The sequence below is a fragment of the Rana temporaria genome, chromosome 9, assembly GCF_905171775.1.
Source record: "Rana temporaria chromosome 9, aRanTem1.1, whole genome shotgun sequence".
Taxonomy (NCBI): domain Eukaryota; kingdom Metazoa; phylum Chordata; class Amphibia; order Anura; family Ranidae; genus Rana; species Rana temporaria.
In genome coordinates this window covers 43,387,917-43,408,604 of record NC_053497.1, presented here as the reverse complement: position 1 = coordinate 43,408,604, position 20,688 = coordinate 43,387,917, and the positions used below count along the sequence as shown (strand labels likewise).

General features: G+C 43.0%; 1 protein-coding gene across 11 annotated transcripts in view; it reads right to left on the bottom strand.

The window, feature by feature from the left end:
* RYR1 (ryanodine receptor 1) overlaps positions 1 to 20,688 on the bottom strand; it is a 273,212-nt gene that overhangs the window by 155,118 nt on the left and 97,406 nt on the right. For all 11 annotated transcript variants that reach the window (XM_040323298.1, XM_040323302.1, XM_040323300.1 and 8 more), the window contains 9 exons: positions 18,903 to 19,021; positions 15,671 to 15,804; positions 13,667 to 13,908; positions 10,600 to 10,792; positions 10,300 to 10,516; positions 9,919 to 10,023; positions 5,568 to 5,671; positions 4,056 to 4,139; positions 3,666 to 3,825 (listed from right to left, as the gene is read on the bottom strand). In XM_040323298.1, the coding sequence (XP_040179232.1) occupies positions 3,666 to 3,825; positions 4,056 to 4,139; positions 5,568 to 5,671; positions 9,919 to 10,023; positions 10,300 to 10,516; positions 10,600 to 10,792; positions 13,667 to 13,908; positions 15,671 to 15,804; positions 18,903 to 19,021 (1,358 nt within the window). The remainder of the gene's footprint in view (positions 1 to 3,665; positions 3,826 to 4,055; positions 4,140 to 5,567; positions 5,672 to 9,918; positions 10,024 to 10,299; positions 10,517 to 10,599; positions 10,793 to 13,666; positions 13,909 to 15,670; positions 15,805 to 18,902; positions 19,022 to 20,688) is intronic.

Genomic DNA, 20,688 nt, shown 5'->3' with positions numbered 1-20,688 from the left:
TTCATTCTTCAGAATTTACGTACTTATTTTCGGATTTTCGAATATTCAAATTTACGAATATTTGGAAAAGTTCGTTAAACGGGTTTCCGTTAATTCGGACATTTCCAAATGAACACATTTTTTGAAATTCATAAAAAAAAAAAAAAACGAATTCGGAACGAAACAAATTGCACATGTCTATTACAAACGCTCAGTGCAGAAAAATAGCGCACGGAACTGCATCTGGTGTGAACTAGCACTCACTGTCATTGTTTAGGGGTGTGCATGCATAACCATTGTAAAGTAAGCTAGCTTTATAATTAAAGCATATCTAAACCCATAGGCAATGTAATATATTGCAGCTTGCCAATCCTTAGAGGAGCTAACCTTACCTTTGCTTCGCTCGCTGGCACCTGAATCTTCTTCTTGTCATTGGCTGGCTTCAGCATGACGTCACTCTTACGCATGTACAGTACAGCAGTCAGTCATCCTGGCACACAGAGATAGTGCCAGCAGGGTAAGCTGATCTGTGGGTCTCAATTTACTTCCCGGAGAAGACAGTGAGCAGTAGGCAGGCAAGTGTATCTTTATTGCAGAAGAGACATTGCATGTCTCTTCTGCAATAAAAACACACTACACACTACCACCAGACCCTTATCCGAGCATGCAGCCCGAGAAGTCAGGAAAGGGGGCGAGCGAGCGCCTCCCCACCTAGACCATACCAAGCCACATGCCCTCAACATGGGGGGGTTGGTGCTTTGGGGCAGGAAGGGCACTGCGCCCCCCACCCCAAACACCTTGTCCCCATGTTGATGAGGATAAGGGCCTCTTCCCGACAACCCTCGCCGTTGTTGGTGGGGTCTGCGGGCAAGGGGCTTATCGGAATATGGGAGCCCCCTTTAATAACGGGGGCCCCCAGACCCCGGCCCCCCACCCTATGTGAATGAGTATGGGGAAAACACAGGTTCTTAAAATTATTTATTAGGCAACTCCGGGGGTCTTCTTCCGACTTCTCCCGCTATCCGGTGCCTTCTCCGCGCTCTCCGATTCTTCTCTCACCCGATGAACGAGAGAAGAACCGGAGAGTGCGGAGAAGACGCCGGAGAGAGCGGAGAAGTCGGAAGAAGACCCCCGAAGTCGGAAGAAGACCCCCAAAGTCGGAAGAAGACCCCCAAAGTCGGAAGAAGACCCCCAAAGTCGGAAGAAGACCCCCAAAGTCGGAAGAAGACCCCGGACCTGCCTAATAAATTATTTTAAAAACCTGTGTAGTGTGTTTTTTTATTGACACTTTTCCCCCCCCAGGTGAATGGGTAGGGGTACGATGGGCTCTTGTCCTCATCAACATGGGGATAAGGTGCTTTGGGGTGGGGGGTGCAGTGCCCCCCTGCCTCAAAGTACCAACCCCCACATGTTGAGGGCATGTGGCCTGGTATAGTCTATGACCTCTCTTTCTTGACCTCTCGGGCTGCGTGCTCGGATAAGGGTCTGGTATGGATCCTGGGGGAACCCCAACGACGTTTTTTTTTCTCGGTGTGGGATTCCCTTTGAGATCTATACCAGACCGAAGGGTCTGGTATCATCCTGGAAATAAACCTCACGCATTTTTTTTTTAAATTTCCGCCGGGTTCCCCTTCAAGTTTCTCCGCACACAAGTCGCCCCGCAAGTCAGATCATCTTGATCCGACTTCTGGTGCGACCTCTATTCAAATCAATGGGCTCCCATAGGAAACCATTGGTTTTGAATAGAGAAAGAAACACCGGACAAGGCTTAACACAGTGTTAAGCCTCGTTAAATCGCATTTAACACCCTTTGCCGGCATCTGACGTCTTTACAGCTCTAATGCTGGAGCTTCAGAACGCACTGATCCTGTTTTTTTTTTGCAGCTTAAAAACAGCTCAGTCATTTACAGCTCAAAATCATCATGGTGGGCATGAGGCCATAGGCTAACATGGAGAGCCATTTTTAAGCTGCAAAAAACGCTCATAAAAGTGGCTATAAAAACGTGGGCATGAGGCCTAAAACATGAAGTGTGTTAATGGCCGGATCACCAGTTGAAAATAAAATAATAAAAAGAAAAACGAATGCAGCCACCACATCTAAAAATTTAAAGGTTTAATATATTAAACTTTTTTTTTTTTTTTTTGATACGCTTTAAAGTAGATCTACAGCCAATACGTTTTATTTTTCATTTGGGATAGAGCAGGTAATGGTTAAAGCACAATTAAAGTCCCCATAGTTATTACTGTGATGCAGTCATGCTGTACATACAATAAATAAAAAAGCCGCACTACTATACTACTCAATACATCCTGCAATACATGTGCTGATAAATGATATTGTATATGTGAATTACCACCACTATACTGAGAGCTAAATGATTGTAATTAAAGTGTTACTAAACCCAGGACCCTGCATTCACTATATCTGGTCTCCCACAGTACACAGAACATGGAATTGCAATTACCGGTATTATAGTAAATATAAACTGCTAAATACCCTTTCTCACCAGCAGTATATAGCAGTCTTGTGACTTCTTTTAGTGTCTGGTTAAATCTTGTATGAGGCGTTTACATTCTGCACTGACTGTGCTGTCAGAATACAGGACCCCTGACCCTCTGTCTGCACCAGTGCTGATTGGCCCTGTGTTGATCACATGCACCCTCCCAAGAAAAAAAACTCTCTAGCAATACACACCAAAAGCATGTGCAACCTGTCCCCTTGATCTGTATTATCAGGAAATATATTGGGGACAGTGGAAGAAGGTGAAGATCAGAAAAGACAGGATCAAACAGCTTTTTTTTAACACAATGCAGAGGATATCCCCTTAGGTTCCACAGTGAGTATAACAAGCATGCTTTCTTGCATATACAGACCGATTTTACTGCTGCGGGTTTAGCAACACTTTAAAACACAATGTACACATAAACAGCAGCCCAGGTTTCCAGCGGTTTGACCTTTCCCCCTGCACACTGTTGCAATCAACATCGTTGTTTCTAACATATTTCCAACCTTAAAAAACTGCCTCTTCGCAGTACAATGCAGAGTCAGACTGCTGCGCGCTGTGTGAGAGTAAAGCCTCGTACACACAATTGGATTCTGCAGACAAAGCCTTGGACTTCTGTCTGAAGGGCATTGGCCGTGAACTTGTATTGAATACAAAACGGCAAAGAATTGTCAGCCAACAAACACAAAACTATGTGTTTTTTCAGCTCTTTAGCGCCACCCTTCAGGCAATTTCTGATAAAGTTGTGTTATGGTGAACATTGGTTCGGTGCATGTGTGTTTGTACTTTGGATTTTTGTCCGACGGACTTGTGTAAACACGATCAGAAAATCCGTCAATTGTCCAATGGAGCATTCAAACGGTCGGATTTTCCGACAACAGCCTGTCATCACACAATTCCCATCAGAAAATCCGATCGTGTGTACGGGCTTTTCCAGTTCTCTCTGTTGCGATCTGAAAAGCCCCCTTCTGTATTGGACCAACTGTTTTTATAATCAGCAGTGAGAGAGAATGATTTCAATGACTTCAGTGTTTCTGCGGTGATTGAGGATTAAATACTCCACAGTACTTGCAGCTGCATAGGTTAGTAAAGGTTTGTTTTAATGTACATTTACTGCATAGTGACAAAATTTAATACTTGGAAGCCCATACAGGAATATGCCTTGGCACAAATTCACTTTACCTGCATTATACTGTATGTCCATCCTTGCTGTACTCGGTCTCTTGCCCACACATTGTGCCCATTCTCTGCCAGTTTGTCCACCAAGGTGTTCTGAGCTGGTGTCAGTTTGACATGGGAAAGATCAAGGGGAGCTGGTTTATATCCATTGGACATCATGTACCTTTATAGTGAAATAAAAAATAAATGGTTACATGTCACCGTTTCTAACCCTCTACTCATTATAACTTTGAACTTTTGGCTTTAAAATTGTCTGAAGGTAAAGATAAAGTAACACAGTTATTACATGTTTAATGCAGGTATGAAAACCAAATGAAATAAAATTTCAATTAGCAGCTCTTAGCTACAAAAGGTCCATTATGATCTTATAGTCAGCAGTTATCTGATACTTACGTTTTGGGAAGTTTTATCTTTTTCAGGTTTTCTTCTGCTTTTTCATCTGCCATTCCAACATGGCAACCCAGAGCCAAGAGTGTTCTGCAGAGAGGAGGATAGAAGACAGTATTGTAGGAAGGGCATTAAAGACAGTTTTAAATCTTCATAAAATGATTAGGGCATACATGTAGTATTATGAAAGCATGGTTTTATGTTGAGTATGGCTAGGGTTAGGCAGGCCATACACAGTGCGCATTTCTTTCTTGCAATCACCGGTTGCAGTAAAGATATTTGCACGATTTCCTCATCAACACACACAGTGCTGACAGGGGAATCAATCCCTCCTGCTGAGTAATTGTCTGCTCCCGGCGGGGACGGGCAGGGGAAGCTGTCCCCGCCGGGAGAAGACACTGAATTTTGCTGGCGGCTATAGCAGCCGCTAGCGAATCCGGCAGGCTGGTTGTACCCAAGTTGATCGACTTGGTACAATCAGCCTGCCCATTAATGGTTCAAACCGTGTATGGCCAACCTTAGACTGTGATCATTAAAATGTATATTTCTGCTGACCATTATCTTAATAACATCACATTGATTTCATTGTACTGTACAAGAGGCGACAGCCAATCCAATTAAAAAACAGTTAAAAATATTATAGTACAAAACACCAGCTCCTGGACTGCCCAGTAAGATGTCAACCATAGATTGTAATGGCACAGTTCAAAACACTGACATGCAAGCATGTGGAGGTCTGGCCTGAACAGCGCCTGACCTCACAAATGCACTTCTGGAAGAATGGTCAAACATTCCCATAGACACTCCTAAACCTTGTGGACAGCCTTCCCAAGAGTTGAAGCCGTTATAGCTGCAAATGGCGAGCCAACTTAATATTGAACCCTATGGACTAAGATGTGGAGGTCTTAATCCAGGGCTCAAGTCCTGCGGGAACGCGTGGGAACGGAGTTCCTGCACTTTTTTCACAGCAGGAACTCCGTTCCCTTTGCAGGACTAGAGCAGCCGAGCCGCCCGAGCCAATCCTTCACTAAGCGGCGATGCCCAGCTCGAGTCACTGTCAGGGGCAGGCGAACCTTAGTAATCCTTTATGTTACTGGCCGCTTCCTGTATATGGATTCATCGGGTAGTGTGCGGGTATTCCGTCACTTCCTCAATGCCGCAATGTCTCCTGGGAGCTTTTGTCATTGTTCCCAGGAGATATTGCGGAGGTCTGCCGCAAGTTATTGCGATATTTAGAAAGAACATGCGGTTTAGTAATTATGCATATGAGCGTATCATTTTTTTTTTTTTGGTGGAGGAGTGGATCTTGGGGGGAAGTTCCCAGACTTTTTTCCCCAGGACTTGACCCCTGTCTTAATCTGCATGTATGTTTCAGGTAATATAAAGGGCATTGGGTCAACACGACAGCCAGGGATCTCGCCTTTTCAATTTAAGAGGTCAGCAATTGAAACCTATATATTTCCTTGGTACAGGTCTATTTTGACTCTCAGCTGTTATCCCCAAGTTCTATGTACATACTTCAAGGTCTCTCCAGACATGAGCAGGTTGTAGTTTCTCTCTGGTTCCGGCAGACTGTGAAAATCAAGAAGACATGGATGCAGTCTCTTGTTATCATCCCGAATCTGTAGAAAAAACAAGTGTTGGTGTGTGGACCTTCCAGCGGATTTCAGAGATAAATTGACAAGAACTGTATCTAATGTACTTTGTTAATCTAATACAATTATGAATAGTGTCTGCTGGCACAGGTTATGCTGGAGGCCTACCAGACAGTGTCATTTGTCTATGGAGTTAAGCTGCCATCTACTGGTGGATATGGGAAGAAGTGTTCACGTAGCATATAAAATTATCGGCCAGATTTATTCTTTGTTTATTTTCTCCTTTTAGAACTTGTGTCATTTTAATGGGAGCTATACATGCTTCCAATCAATCTCTCCCAATAGAAATAACTGATCTATAATTGACAACTCATTTGATTGATATGGCACACACAAGGAAGTGGAATTTGCATGATAATTGGAAAAAATTCAACCCCAGTTTCAAATAAGTTGGTACGCTGTGTAAAATCTACATGAAAACAATGCAATTATTTGCAAATCTCATAAACCCATATGTTATTCACAATAAAAAGTGTATCAACTGTTTAAACAAAGAATTTTACAATGAAAAAAACAAGGTAATTTTGAAACTGATGGCAACAACATGTCTCAAAAAATGTTAGGACAGGGCAACAAAAAGCTGGCAAAGCAAGTGGTACTAACAAGGAAGAGCTGGAAGAAAAATTTTCAACTATTTAGGTTAATTGGCAACAGGTCAGTAACTGATAAATGATTGGGTATAAAAAAAAACATCAGAGTGTCTCAGAGGTAAAGATGGGCAGAGGTTCACCAATCTGTAAAAAGCTGCATCTAAAAATCGTCTAACTAAAAATACTAAAGTACTGGCTCCAAGATTAAACAAAGTTATTTCCTCCATCATTCACTCTGATCAATCAGGCTTTGTGCCGCAAAAATCAACTGCACATAATTTGCATAGGTTGTTCATCAACCTCCAAGCCAGTGCGGACAACATTGGAGATAGGGCACTGCTGTCCCTTGATGCCCACAAGGCATTTGATAGTGTTGAGTGGCAGGCTCTCTGGTCTACCATGCAAAAATTGAATTTGGGGACACGTTTCTGACATGGGTACAGTTGCTTTATAGCTCCCCCAAGCAGCCATTAGAGAGGTGGGTTGGTTGTCAGAGTCCCTTTCTTTGTATAGGGGCACCCGTTGTCCCCTCTCCTGTTAGCAAACGTCATCGAACCATTGGCCGCCCTGATACGATCTGGCGCCTCCATTTGCAGTTTTAAATATGGTAACATGCAGGGTAGGTGATAGAAATCATGGGGCCCGTACACCCTACCCAACTGGGCCCACTTCAACCCCACCCCTGGTCCTGCCCTTGGTCCCTCTTTCAACCCCACCCCTGGCCTCTCCCTAGACCCCGCCTTAAAACAAAGTGCAGGTTTGTCTTCAAGTGACATTTACCACTGCAGACAGTGTCACCCATGCTGCCAATGCCATAATGTACTGCAGGCAGTGCCACCCATGCCATAATGCCATTGACAGCATGGGTGGCACTGTCTCTGCAGGCAGCACATGCGTTACGACCCAGAACGCATATGCTGCCTGCAGACAGCGCCACCTATGCTGCCAATGCCATAATGTACTGCAGACAGTGCCACCCATGCCGCCAATGCCATTGGCCGTACAGAGCAGAGAGCCAAGAGCGGAGGGAAGGCATAATGCAGGACGCTGGCCGGAACTTGAGCCAGCACGAGAAGCGAGCGCAGAAGAGACATTCTTCTGCATCCGAAATAGAAAAAATAGTCGCTCCCTGCCAACCACAAAAACACTAGTATGGAGATAGCAAAAAAAAAAAAAAGTGGGTCATGGCTGGAGGAATTTATTTTTTTGTTCTGCATGCATTCGTTCTCTGTTCAGTTTGCCCAGGCCCCCCTGCTGGCCAGGCCCGGTACTACAGGGCCAGTTGTACTGGCCTTTCAGCGGTCCTGGTAACATGCAAGAAAATATTATGCTCTACGCGGGTGACACTAAGCTGCTGCTTGGTGGCACAGGGGATTCTTTGCATCGGGCTATGTCTGTAGTTAAGGTTTATGGAAAATACTCTGGCCTGGAGGTTAATTGGACGAAACCTTCAGTTACGTTGCTGATAACCATTTTTGAAAACAGTTTGCTGTGCCATCCAAAAATGCAAGGTTAAATCTCTATCATGCAAAGAAGAATCCATATCTAAATATGATCCAGAAACACCACCATCTTCTCTGTGTCAAAGCGCATTTAAAATGGTATTTGCACAGTCTCATAGGGAAACATGAACATATGATGCTGGGGGGGAGGGCATCACATAGAATTGTCTGGTGTCAGCATAGACAGTCAGAAGTAACTGGTGCAGATAGCAGAAGAATGGGAAAGGAGATAGAAATCACACTAGGGTGTCCGTTTATGAAGCAGTGAAATCTATTCACTGCTTCTTTCTCCGGCATTCACGGTGAAGATTTTTCTCCTCTGGTGCCTGTTTATGAAGCGGAGAAGATCGCTTCACCCTTGGAGGAGTGAAGTGATCTTCCAACGCTTCAAACAGTGGAGAACGGACCAGAAATTCACAGAAATACGGAGATGTCAGTTTATTGAGCAGTGATAAATTATCACCGCTCAGTTCACTGAAAGACATGTGGTTAATGTAATTAAAATAATGAGTCCCCCTGCATAATATATATATATGTATACACACACACATTGTATATACATGTACATGTATACATTATATATATTTATGTATATATATGTATACACATAAAAATTACAGGGGGACATGGTTACAGTGTTGGGGGGTCTGAACGAGGTTGAAGGAAGACCTGTGTGAAGTTGGCACCCCATGTTTGTAAAATCTGAATAAAAATATATCATTCGTTTGTGCTGGTTTGTGCCGCTAAAACGAGCGTTTGTGCAGGTTTGGTTTCTGAGATATTAAACATTCAATTTAATGCAAGCCCCGCCCACTTTGCACCCCATGTTGCTGAATTAAAAAAAAACTGCGCCATTCGTTTGTGCCGCGTTTGTGCTGGTTTGTGCCACAAAAATAAACGTTTGTGCCGCTTTGGTTCCGGAGATATTGAGCGTTATATTTTCTGTAACCCCGCCCACTTTGCACCCCATGTTGCTGAATTTTTAAAAAAACGGCGCCATTCGTTTGTGCCACGTTTGTGATGGTTTGTGCCGCAAAAAGAAACGTTTGTGCCGCTCAATATCTCCGGAACCAAAGCGGCACAAACGTTTCTTTTTGCGGCACAAACCAGCACAAACGCGGCACAAACGAATGGCGCAGTTTTTTTTTAAATTCAGCAACATGGGGTGCAAAGTGGGCGGGGTTACAGAAAATATAACGCTCAATATCTCCGGAACCAAAGCGGCACAAACGTTTCTTTTTGCGGCACAAACCAGCACAAACGAATGGAATATTTTTATTCAGATTTTACAAACATGGGGTGCCAACTTCACACAGGTTTAGCCTAGGTTCACACTGCTGCGAATTCAAAATCGCGATTTCGCCGCGATTTTGCCGCTATTTCGGCCGCAATTTCATGTAAATCGCGGCCCGAAATCGCAAAAAGTAGTACAGGAACTACTTTTTGAAATCGCAGATGCGGCGTCGCACTGATTAGGACAGTGCCATTGCCGACAATTGCCGCAGATTTGAGATGCGATTTGACATGTCAAATCGCATCTCAAATCGTTCCTAATCCTACCCAGTGTGAACCAGGGCTGAAGGAAGTTAAAAATCTTCCTCCTTCCTCCTCAGAACCCCCGGGATTCCCTCTTCACTCCCCGCTTCACCACCTCTGAGCTGGTGAATCAGGGAGTGTGAATTCTGACACAGATCACCAGTGAAGAGCTCAGATCACAGCTTCATAAACTGGCCGTTTCTGTGTCAGTCTATGAGACTTCACTGTGTGTAGAGATAATCTGCAGGAGAACAAGTTCAAACACTTCTCCCCCCGATTATCACTGTTTCATAAACTGTTTATGGGCTGTGATCAGTGGTGATCCCTGGGATCACCGCTCTTCACTGCTTAATAAACGGACACCTAGGTGTTTTGTATAGAAGCAGAAGTACACACTATAGGATATTCCTTGTTAATTTTACACTTCAGAGGTTCACAACCACTTTAAATTGTTGACATGTATACGAATGCAACCATTTTTACACTCACTGTTATCATTCTACAAATGCTACCTTTTTTGGGGGGGGGGAGGGTTAAGGGGTCACAATTTAACAAAAGAAAAATAAGTGTGTTATGGAATACATACAGGTCCATAAGTCCATCCTTGTTCAATTCTAGTAAGGGCCCACAGTTCATGTATGTTCTCCGCTAACTTTTCACGGATTCGTTCTAAGTGAGGAGGAAGGACAATCTGTACAAGGAGATAAACATTGTATGTGAGAACCATGCCAAAGTTCTTAAACAGGAGTTCAGTTTTGACTCAGCAAGATTTAGTTCTGTAATGATGGTGTCATGATCGGTACAGAATGGTGATGTCATCACACTGGTCCAGGTGACACTATGTTTGAGTGTCGAGAATTTTCTAAACATGAGTTTGCTTTAAAGGATATCCAATTTGGGGAAAATCATTAAAAGATATGTTTTTTATTATAATATAAAATATTTTGCCTTGATTCTCCCCGCTTACCTGCACAGTGTCCACAGGGCAGGGGACAAAGGAGGTGTGGCAGAGGCATTTAGTGGGCCCCAGGAGATTACGAATCTCATCCACATCATGTTTGTATTCTTTGATTGGCTCCACCCTCATACGATCCCGAGGCAGTAGTGCTTCATAGGCTGGTGCGTAACCCGGAGGTGGGAGGAACTTGAATTCACCATGACGACCTCCCAGAAGGAAACGAATTCTGAGGACAAAAAAATACAACCTTTAGAATGGCAGCAAAGTCAGTAGGGTGCTAATGATGTTAGAAAATGCTTTTCTCCTTACTTCATTCCAGGTGAGAAGCTTGCAACTGGGAAGAAGAGCCCATCCAAGTTAAAGTTCTCAAACATGCCCTGTACTGGGTGCCCATTGAATCGGAATGAGATGCTTGGTACGGTCAAATCCAGGCAGCAGCTGACCACATCATCAGCTGTTAACAAGTGTTGGTTGTGGGAGGCTACAGCCCTGCACACCCGACCTGTTATGGAATACATATAAGAAAATATTGATGGATAAACAATACATGGACATTGATGCTTCAGTCATTGGACAATGATAACTAGATAGGTCCCTATACAGGAGATTTCCCATCACTTCTTTTCATGATGGTGATGGGTTGTAAAAAAAGCTGTTCTACAGGAACATAGATTGTATTAAAAGTTAACAGTTCCAACCCTTCCCTGCTCTTCCAAAGCTGAAATCAAAGTTTAAGTTAGAGTTGGGCTATAAACAACTTGCCAAAGAGGACCTGAGAGCTCAAATGTCTAACTGGGACCTTGTAGTACCTGGGCATGCCACAGAAGCTGTTCTTGATGTTCACCAGCTAGGTTCTGAAGAAGCATAAAAAATACCAGCAGTCATCAGTATGGCCTGTTGAAAGGAGAACCCTAAGAAAGCTGAAGCAAAGCATCTGTAATGGCAAAAACTGTGACTATAGCCCGGATTCACAAAGCACTTACGCCAACGTATCTCGAGATACGCCGTGTAAGTGCAAATATGCGCCGTCGTATCTATGCGTGGACTCTGAAATCAAGATATGCCTGAAAATAGGCTTCACCCGACCGATGTAACTTTCCTACGCCGGCGTAGAGTGGATGCATATTTACGCTGAACGTATTTGGAGCACCCGTTGATTTTCTATTCACATATGCAAATGAGGGAGATACGCCAATTCACGAACGTCCGTCCGTCCGACGCAGTGCGCGTAAAGTCCTACGTCCGGCGTAAAGTTATGCCCCATAAAGCAAGTGTAAGTCAGCAGCATCCATGCAAATGGCTGCACCAGGGAACACAAGCTGACGTATTTTACGTAGTTTACGTAGGACGTGAATATGACTAGGCGTAGGTTACGTTCACTCCGTAGGCAGTGATCCGGCGTATTTTAGGGAGTAGTTCCGACGTGATTCTGAGCATGCGCACTGGGTTGTGTCCACGGGACGGCGCATGCGCTGTTCATTTTAAGAATCTGTCTGAGACTCAGCCCATCATTTGAATGGGGTCACACCTCATTTGCATGGCTCACGCCCACTTCCACTTATGACGACTTACGCCTAAGAAACCCAGCGCAGATTTGGCAGCACTGGCTTTGTGAATCCAGTGCTTGCCTCTCTGCGCTACGTCGGCGTAGCGTAAAGGAGATACGCTACGGCGGCATAAATATGCGCCGATGTATGTGATTCCGTGCCTATGTGTTTGCCCGCTTATGTCTCACTGAAGGGAATGGTTGCCTACTGTGAAAGAAAATGCACCTCAGTGTTTTGCAGGGAGGAATGGAATGTTGAGACATTGCTTCCAATGATGTTTGGAAAGTAGAGGACAGTAAAAAGAAAGATAGCGCTGAACCCAAAGGGTTTACTTACTGGTTTTGTTATCCTAAGGTATTGATGTTGGTGTAAATGATCTGCTTCCTAGAAAGGCAGCTTCTACACTCCAGAGGATCTCCACAGTCTCCTTGGCTTGTAGTGTAATGTAACAAGAATTGAAATTGAAGCTTCACACCACTGCTAAGAGGTCCAGATACAACTTTATTCCACGGTGGCTGCCAAACAAGCTTCTGATAAGGCTTGTGCTTGTAGTTCACATTGGAAAAAATACCATTGTAGGTCCAGTTTACTTCTGGCTTGTTCACATTGCTGCCAATCAAGCCCTGATGGGGCACTTGGATCATTAAAACATGTTGGATACTTTTTATGATTGTATTCATGACTTTTAATGGATTAAAGCAGTATCTGGACCTCTTAGCAGTGGTGTGGCACTTCAATTTAAATTTGAGTTACATGTTTGGAAAGTATACCATTATAAACTGTTTTCTAGATTATATTCCCTCAGTTGGCAACTGCTATGGCATATCTACTGGGCTTTTTTATTACAGTTATAATGGGGACAGTAAAATGTTGTTCAATATTTACGCTTTATCTTTTAGGACCACAGTAGACATTGAAGAATAAATGAAAGTTGAACTCCAGGCAATTAGCTAATTGCAGACACATGTGTCAGCACCTTGACAAAGGCCCCTTTCACACTGGAGTGGGAGGTGCGTTGGCAGTAAAGCGCCGCTATTTTTAGCTGCGCTTTATCGACAATTTTGCTGCGCTATTCGGCCGCTAGCAGACGGTTTTACCCCCACTAGCGGCCGAGAAAGGGTTAAAAATCGCTGCAAAGCACCTCTGCAGAGGCGCATTGCTGGCGGTATAGCCGGGGTGTCCCATTGATTTTTAATGGGAGGGAGCGGTGGAGGAGCAGTAAACACACTGCTCCAAAGATGCGGCTAGCAGGACTTTTTTTTACCGTCCTGCTAGTGCACCACTCCAGTGTTTTAAAAAAGCCCTCGGGTCTTTAACACTGGAGACACAGCAGCGGCTGTTTAGGGTCGGCTTGCAGGCGCTATTTTTAGCACAATAGCGCCTGCAAACTGCTCCAGTGTGAAAGGGGTCTTAGGAAAATATCCAACCATAAATCTATTAGACCCCTTTCACACTGGAGCGGTTTGCAGCTGCTATTGCACTAAAAATAGAGTGGTCACTAGCAGGACGGTAAAAAAGTCCTGCTAGCTGCATTTTTGGAGCGGTGTGTATACCGCTCCTCCACCGCTCCCACCCATTGAAATCAATGGGACACCACTGCCATACCGCCGGCAATGCGCCTCTGCAGAGGTGCTTTGCGGCGGTTTTTAACCCTTTCTCGACCACTAGCGGGGGGGTAAACCCCCCCGCTAGTGGCCGAATAGTGCCGCAAAATTGGCGAGAAAACGCTGTTAAAAATAGTGGAGCTTTACCGCCAACGCACCCCCCGCCCCAGTGTGAAAGGGGCCTTTAGCATAGTCCCATTTTCTGATTAGTGATCTCGGACTCACCTGACCACAGATGAAGACCATCAAAAGCGAAGGAGTACAAATCATCACCGGCTCCATTGGCTCCCCAGCCTTCCCCTGCACCAGGGTACGGGCTGTAGCCCTCAGTCAGTGCCCAACCAACTCGAAGGTGAGTAGCCTCAGAAGTTACAAAGGGTTCCACATGATCTACAATCAATTCAAAATACCACTTTTTGAACTGAGTGGAACCTTCACATGTCCCCAAGAAGACATTGGGTCTCATGCTGAAATAAAAAAGAGAGGCAATATTAGTAGGGAAATACTACGCATATAGTATATTATTTTCGAATGCTTGCTTTCATACACACCTGAAAAACATTAGATTACACACCTGTTTGATTAAAAGTTCCTAAAACATTACACTAGTCAAAATTGTTATTTGTAAGAGCTACTGTAAATCTATAAAGTGATCATTTTGGCTCAACTATGGGCTTTAATGTATCCACTTTAATGTGATTAAATATTTTTAATAGGTAGTAAACAAGCTTTAAAATAATGTTATGTTATATCCCCACTCCACACTTATGGTGCTCTCCTTTCCCCAAAGCAAACTTAATTACACTCACCAGTGATAAATAATGAACAATTAAAGCAGTCACATTTAAAAAACATCCTGTATAAAATTTTACAAATTAGGCTAATCCTACACAGCGCTTATAAAAAAAAAAAAAAAAAAAAAGTTATTCTTAGTAACGAATCCCTTGGTGAAACAAAACAAGCCTGCAAAGGGATATAGGGGGCTTTCCTAAAATAAAGGGTACACAGTATCTGTTTTATGGAGAGTGCACTTAAAGCGGTTTTAAACCCGCGATTATTTTTATTTTTTTTCACCTGAAAGGCAAAAGCCATAATGAGCTAGTATGCACCGCATATTAGCTCATTATGAAATACTTACCTCGGAACGAGGTGAGCGGAACTTACCTGGTCCACACCGAGCGACATGTCATCTTGACTCGACGCGTCTTCCGGGTATCGCCGATCCAGCGCTGTGATTGGCTGGCATGCGCGCGGGAGACTTCAATTTGGCAAGGTCCGGGGGCTGCCGGTCCTTTAGCCGAGGATCCCCGCTGCGCATGCGCCGCTGCAATGCGGGGGGAATATCTCCTAAACCGTACAGGTAGAGATATTCTTTATACCTACAGGTAAGCCTTATTATAGGCTTACCTGTAGGTAAAAGTCATAAAGTGGGGTTTACAACCACTTTAAGACATTTTTGGTAAGTGATAGACATGTGCATTCGTTTTCATTTTCGTCCGAATTTCAGCTATTTTCGTTATCGTTTTAACAAACAATGACGAAAGCACAGAAAAAACGAAAACCGAAAGATCTGACATAAACAAATGCTTTATTTTCGTTTTTGTTGCAGTCGAATGTGCCTAACCTTAACTCTATTAGTCCAATATTATTCTACATAAAGAGAAAAGATTCGACATAGAGAGAAAAGATTCGACATTATAGAGACATGAAGAAGAGTCGACATAGAGAGAAAAGATTCGACATAGAGAGACATGAAGATTCGACATAGAGAGACATGAAGATTCGACATAGAGAGACATGAAGATTCGACATAGAGAGACATGAAGATTCGACATAGAGAGACATGAAGATTCGACATAGAGAGACATGAAGATTCGACATAGAGAGACATGAAGAGTCAAAATTTTTATCTATCGAATCTTCTTTTTTTCTTAGAACATTCGACAGACACCATAAGCCTTCAATGACAGGTTCGACCTTAATTTGGATTTTCGGACAAATGCATTTTTTTAACGAAAAACAAAATAAATAAAAACGAATTTCGAGAGTAACTAAATAAATTTATTTTTCGGACGAAAACGAAATTCCAAAACAAAATATTTCAGTGTGGACATGTCTAGTAAGTGAAGAATGTAAAAGATTTTTTACAGCTTGCATGATTTCGAATTGTAACAATACTTCGAATGCAGCAAGTCTATATCCCTCTAAAAGCCAAAGAAAGCTAATCACCTGGTGACATAGTTGACCATTCTGGTCTGGAGAAGGAGATCTCTTCGTGGTAGCAGGTTCTCCGTGATAAGATTCTGATTGGATCTTACAGCTACGCCATTACATACACAGAGAGAACAGAGGACATCCAGAACCTAAGGGAAATCAAAAAAATTAAAAATAATAAAAAAAGTGTTGGTTGATGCACAAAGTAACAAAAAGCTGCATCCCAGCCAATCTATGTATTATTAGCTTGTAGCAGTTTTATGGAAGACTATGTAACACTTGTGCAGATTGTGTTGCTGTACAAGTGCGTCTGGAGCTGGTGGTGTGTATCATCTCTTACAAAAGGCAATGTGCAGTCATTCTTGGTAAACAATCACCTTTTATTAGACTAACCAGAACTTTGTTGATCCTCATGTGGTTTAACCTCCCTGGCGGTATGATTCTTTCAGAAAAAAGGTGCTGAAAGCGGTACCATTATTTGCAAGGAAATTTGGCGTTTTATACTGTAGGCCTGTAATTCTTAGCAATAACTCACTTAAATCTGTCCAAACAAGAGTATTGTAGGGATCCCGGGTATGAAATTTTTTTAAAAACAAAATTATAAATTATAATATAATAAATAATTATAAATAATTATAACAAATAATATAATTATAATAAAAATTATTCAATAATGTAATCAACTCAAAATCACTGAAATTTGCTCAGTTGCAGAATTGTCGCTGTCATTTCATTACTTTTATTTTTTTATGACGAATTTACCCACAAATCGCTATCGCTCAATTCTGCAAGTGATTATAATTTATTATCGCTGTTTTCTAGCTGCTCTAAAACCATTTTTGACATAAAAAGACACTTTTGGTTGCTATGGACAATCTACAGTTTGCAGGCAGAAAGAACATTTTTTATTATATAAAAGTACATGTAGGACACTGGGCAGACCACTAGGGACAAGGGGGGTGTGTATTTTTTACATACAGTACTGTAATCTATAAGATTACAGTATACTGTATGTAATGTGTTTGTTTACGTTTTTGAATTTGGCGCCGTTCTCCACTCCCGTGCATCGTAACGTCGCAGGGAACGGAGATCGGCGGCACAGGAGGACACCGTGTGAATCGAGCGAGGACCTGCTCGCTCACACAGCACGGTGGCATCGCTGGATCCAGGGACAAGGTAAGAAAACACTGCCTGTGGATCCAGCGAGGCGAGCCCGAGTCTGACTCGGGGTTACCGATCCTAGCACAAAAATGTAACCATGAGTCAGACTCGGGAATACCGCCAGGGGGGTTAATAACTCCAGCAGAGAAACAAATAATTGAACAAGTGCGGGGGGTCAGCCCGTCAGTGCTCAGACCATACGCTACACACTGTATCAAATTGGTCTGCATGGTTGTCGTCCCAGAAGGAAGCCTCTTCTAGACATGATGCACAAAAAAGCCTGCAAACAGTTTGCTGAAGACAAGCAGACATGGATTACTGGAACCATGTCCTGTGGTCTAATGAGAGCAAGATAAACTTATTTGGTTCAGATTGTGTCAAAAGCTTGTTTAGCAGCAACCAGGTGAGGAGTACAAAGACAAGTGTGTCTTGCCTACAGTCAAGCATGGTGGTGGGAGTGTCATGGTATGGGGCTGCATGAGAGATGCTGACACTGGGGAGATACAGTTTATGAGGGAACCAACATGAACTGTGACATACTGAAGCAGAGCATGATCCCCTCCCTTCGTAGACTTGGCCAAAGGGCAGTATTCCAACATGATAACGACCCCAAACACACCTCCAAGACGACCACTGCCTTTCTAAAGAAGCTGAGGGTAAAGGTGATGGACTGGCCAAGCATGGCTCCAGACCTAAACCCTATTGAGCATATGTGGTGCATCCTCAAACGGATGGTGGAGGAGTTCAAGGTCTCTAACATCCACCAGCTCCAATTGAGTCGTCATGGAGGAGTGGAAGAGGATTCCAATGGCAACCTGTGAAGCTCTGGTGAACTCCATGCCCGAGAGGGTTAAGGCAGTCCTGGAAAATAATGGTGGCCACACAAAATATTGACACGTAGGACATTTTTACTTAGGGGTGTACTTACTTTTGATGCCAGCAGTTTAGACATTAACTACTTGCCGACCAGTTATACGGCGGCAGGTCGGCTCCCCTGCGCGAGAGCCCGTAGCTCTACGTTGGCTCTCGAAGCGACCACTAGGGGCGCGTGTGCGCCTGCTCGTCCCTGACTCCCATGCGTGTGCCCGGTGGGCGCGATCGCCGCCGGGCACCCACCATTGCTCGTTGCAGACCGAGGACCGGGAGCACAGGGGAGAAATGCCGTTCATACAGTTCAGGAAGAAGAAAAATGTTTTGCATTCAACACATTGTACTTTACAGTGGACTGGAGAATTGGACTTTTTTATTTTAATTTATTATGCACAGTTTTATTGCATGACTTTTTTTGATGAACGCTTTGATGAATTTTTGATTATTGGTATTGAATTTTACTTCATACACTATGGACACCTTTTCTGCATAAATTTTTTAATAATTTTAAGATGAATTTATCTATTGATTTTTCACACATGGTTTTCACTTTATAATATCAATCAGGTGAATTTTAGCATTTTTTTGTATATACTGGATATATAATGATGCACATTTAAATTTTAAGGTGACTCTACACTTTCCCATTCTATTGTAGACCCTTTTAGCACAGTCACAAATTTTATTTTGATTTATTGTACCCTAAGGGTTATAAGTGACTGCTGCTTATTTATTAATTGGAATTTAATACTATTGGCAGACTTTTTTGCTATCTTATACCTACAGTGGAGGCTATAGGCCCACAACATTTGTAATCCTACAACCTTTAATGGCAACATGCCCTAATTCTTGGTAAACATAAACTCATCGAATTGTGTTGATCTTTGCGCTGTTTTTAACAAACCCAATACAGAAACTAATAACTGGAAACTAAATGAGCAAGTGCAGCACTGGACTTCCACTCAGTGGAGCCTGTAGACCCATAAACTTATATGGGCCAAATAAAATACCCCCTTGTTTTTCTAATTTTACTAGTCCTTGCCCGGCTTAGAATATAGTAACAATATGCAAATAAGCTATAGCAAATAAGCTATATAAGATGGCTGTATTTTTACCAATCATAGGGGAAAAAAAATGTGTGGCCAATTTCGACCATCACCTACTGCCTAATGGTAAATTTGCACCAAGTAGGTGACTATCCTGACCCCCGAGTTACCTTATGATTCCGTCCATGTTTATCGAGCAGAGAAATAATTGATTTGATGTGATTTTTCTTTATAATATTCAGAACTTCAGGACTTTCAATCAATACACAGTACAAAACTTCCAAAATGCCTGCAACAAAAAGAAGATTGGGATGAAAACACAAAAACTCCACATCCAATTATTCTAAAGGATGACGCTGCATCGCCAATGGATTTTAATCAATTCTTAAAAATAAATAAAAATAAAACTGTATTCAATATTTTTCTAGATATGCGTGTCAAAGTAAGCAGACTTAAAGGGGTTGTAAAGGGAAAAAAATGTTTTCCTAAATAGCTTCCTTTACCTTAGTGCAGTCCTCCTTCACTTACCTTCATCCTTCCATTTTGCTTTTAAATGTCCTTATTTCTTCTCAGAAATCCTCACTTCCTGTTCTTCTGTCTGTAACTCCACACAGTAATGCAAGGCTTTCTCCCTGGTGTGGAGTGTCGTGCTCACCCCCTCCCTTGGACTACAGGAGAGTCAGGACGCCCACTAACACACAGCTCCTTTCCCTATCTGCAACGTAGAGAGTGTCCTGACTCTCCCGTAGTCCAAGGGAAGGGGCGAGCACGACACTCCACACCAGGGAGAAAGCCTTGCAATACTCTGTGGAGTTACAGACAGAAGAACAGGAAGTGAGGATTTCTCAGAAGAAATAAGGACATTTAAAAGCAAAATGGAAGGATGAGGTAAGTGAAGGAGGACTGCACTAAGGTAAAGGAAGCCATTTAGGGGGGAAAAAACGTTTACCTTTACAACCCCTTTAATGCTTTACTGGTTGGTATGTATACTATGTGTACATGGTGACAGCCATAATTATTCATTTCATATTCAAGCTCAGCTTTACGATTAGTATGCCGCTGTGCCTCATTGTTCTTCTCTGATAGTGGAAGTTTGAACTTGACCAACTATTGTATTCTGTCTGGACATACTCCATTAGTAATACTGCAACTATTTCAAGTTGGCAAGGGATTGTGTTATTAACCCTTTAAAGAACTAGGAAACACATTTAGAAATGATGCCCTGGTTTACATGCCAGTCAGGAAGAGCCTTCCTGTGTGCCGTGGATGCTTTACAACAGGTTTGCTCAACCTATGAAAGAACAAGGGCCACTTTAGTGATTTGCTAACTGGTCGTGGCCACAATGAAATAAATTGGTTTTGAATTTTTTATTTTAAATAGCAAAATGAACATTTTCCTCCTGCAGCTGCTGAACGCTGGCAGTAGAAAGATGAGGAGAAGCCAGATTTTAGTGGCTGCAGGAAGTAAACGGAGAGGATAGGTTCCTGTATATTCCATCCCCACAGCCCCTCCTGTCCAAGTGTAAAACAGAATGTGGCAGGGAGGCCGTATGGGCCCACTGGAGCATGGGGCAGGGTTACCATCACGACCCCTGACATTACACCAGTGGTTGGGGGGGTGTGTCAGAAAAACACATTTCAACTATGGGGTTTTACCGCCCTCCAAAGTACACATGTAAACAACCCTTTACTGTCCTGAGCCCCCTATAAGGTTGCTTTTAAACTGATGCAGTGTGGTTTATCTGCACTGCGGGTGAAGCGCAGTGCACCTGTGGCTTTCCTGCGAGTTAGCTTTGCCATAGACTTCTGTTAAATCTTGCGGGGGTGGTGCACTTTCTAAAAGCACACCAAAACTCCTGCATTCAAAAGTTTTCAGAAAGCGCACCAAACCCACAAATAAAATAGAAGTGTGCTTCCCTGGTTTGAGGCCAAGGTCATAATCAAAGAGCACCACGG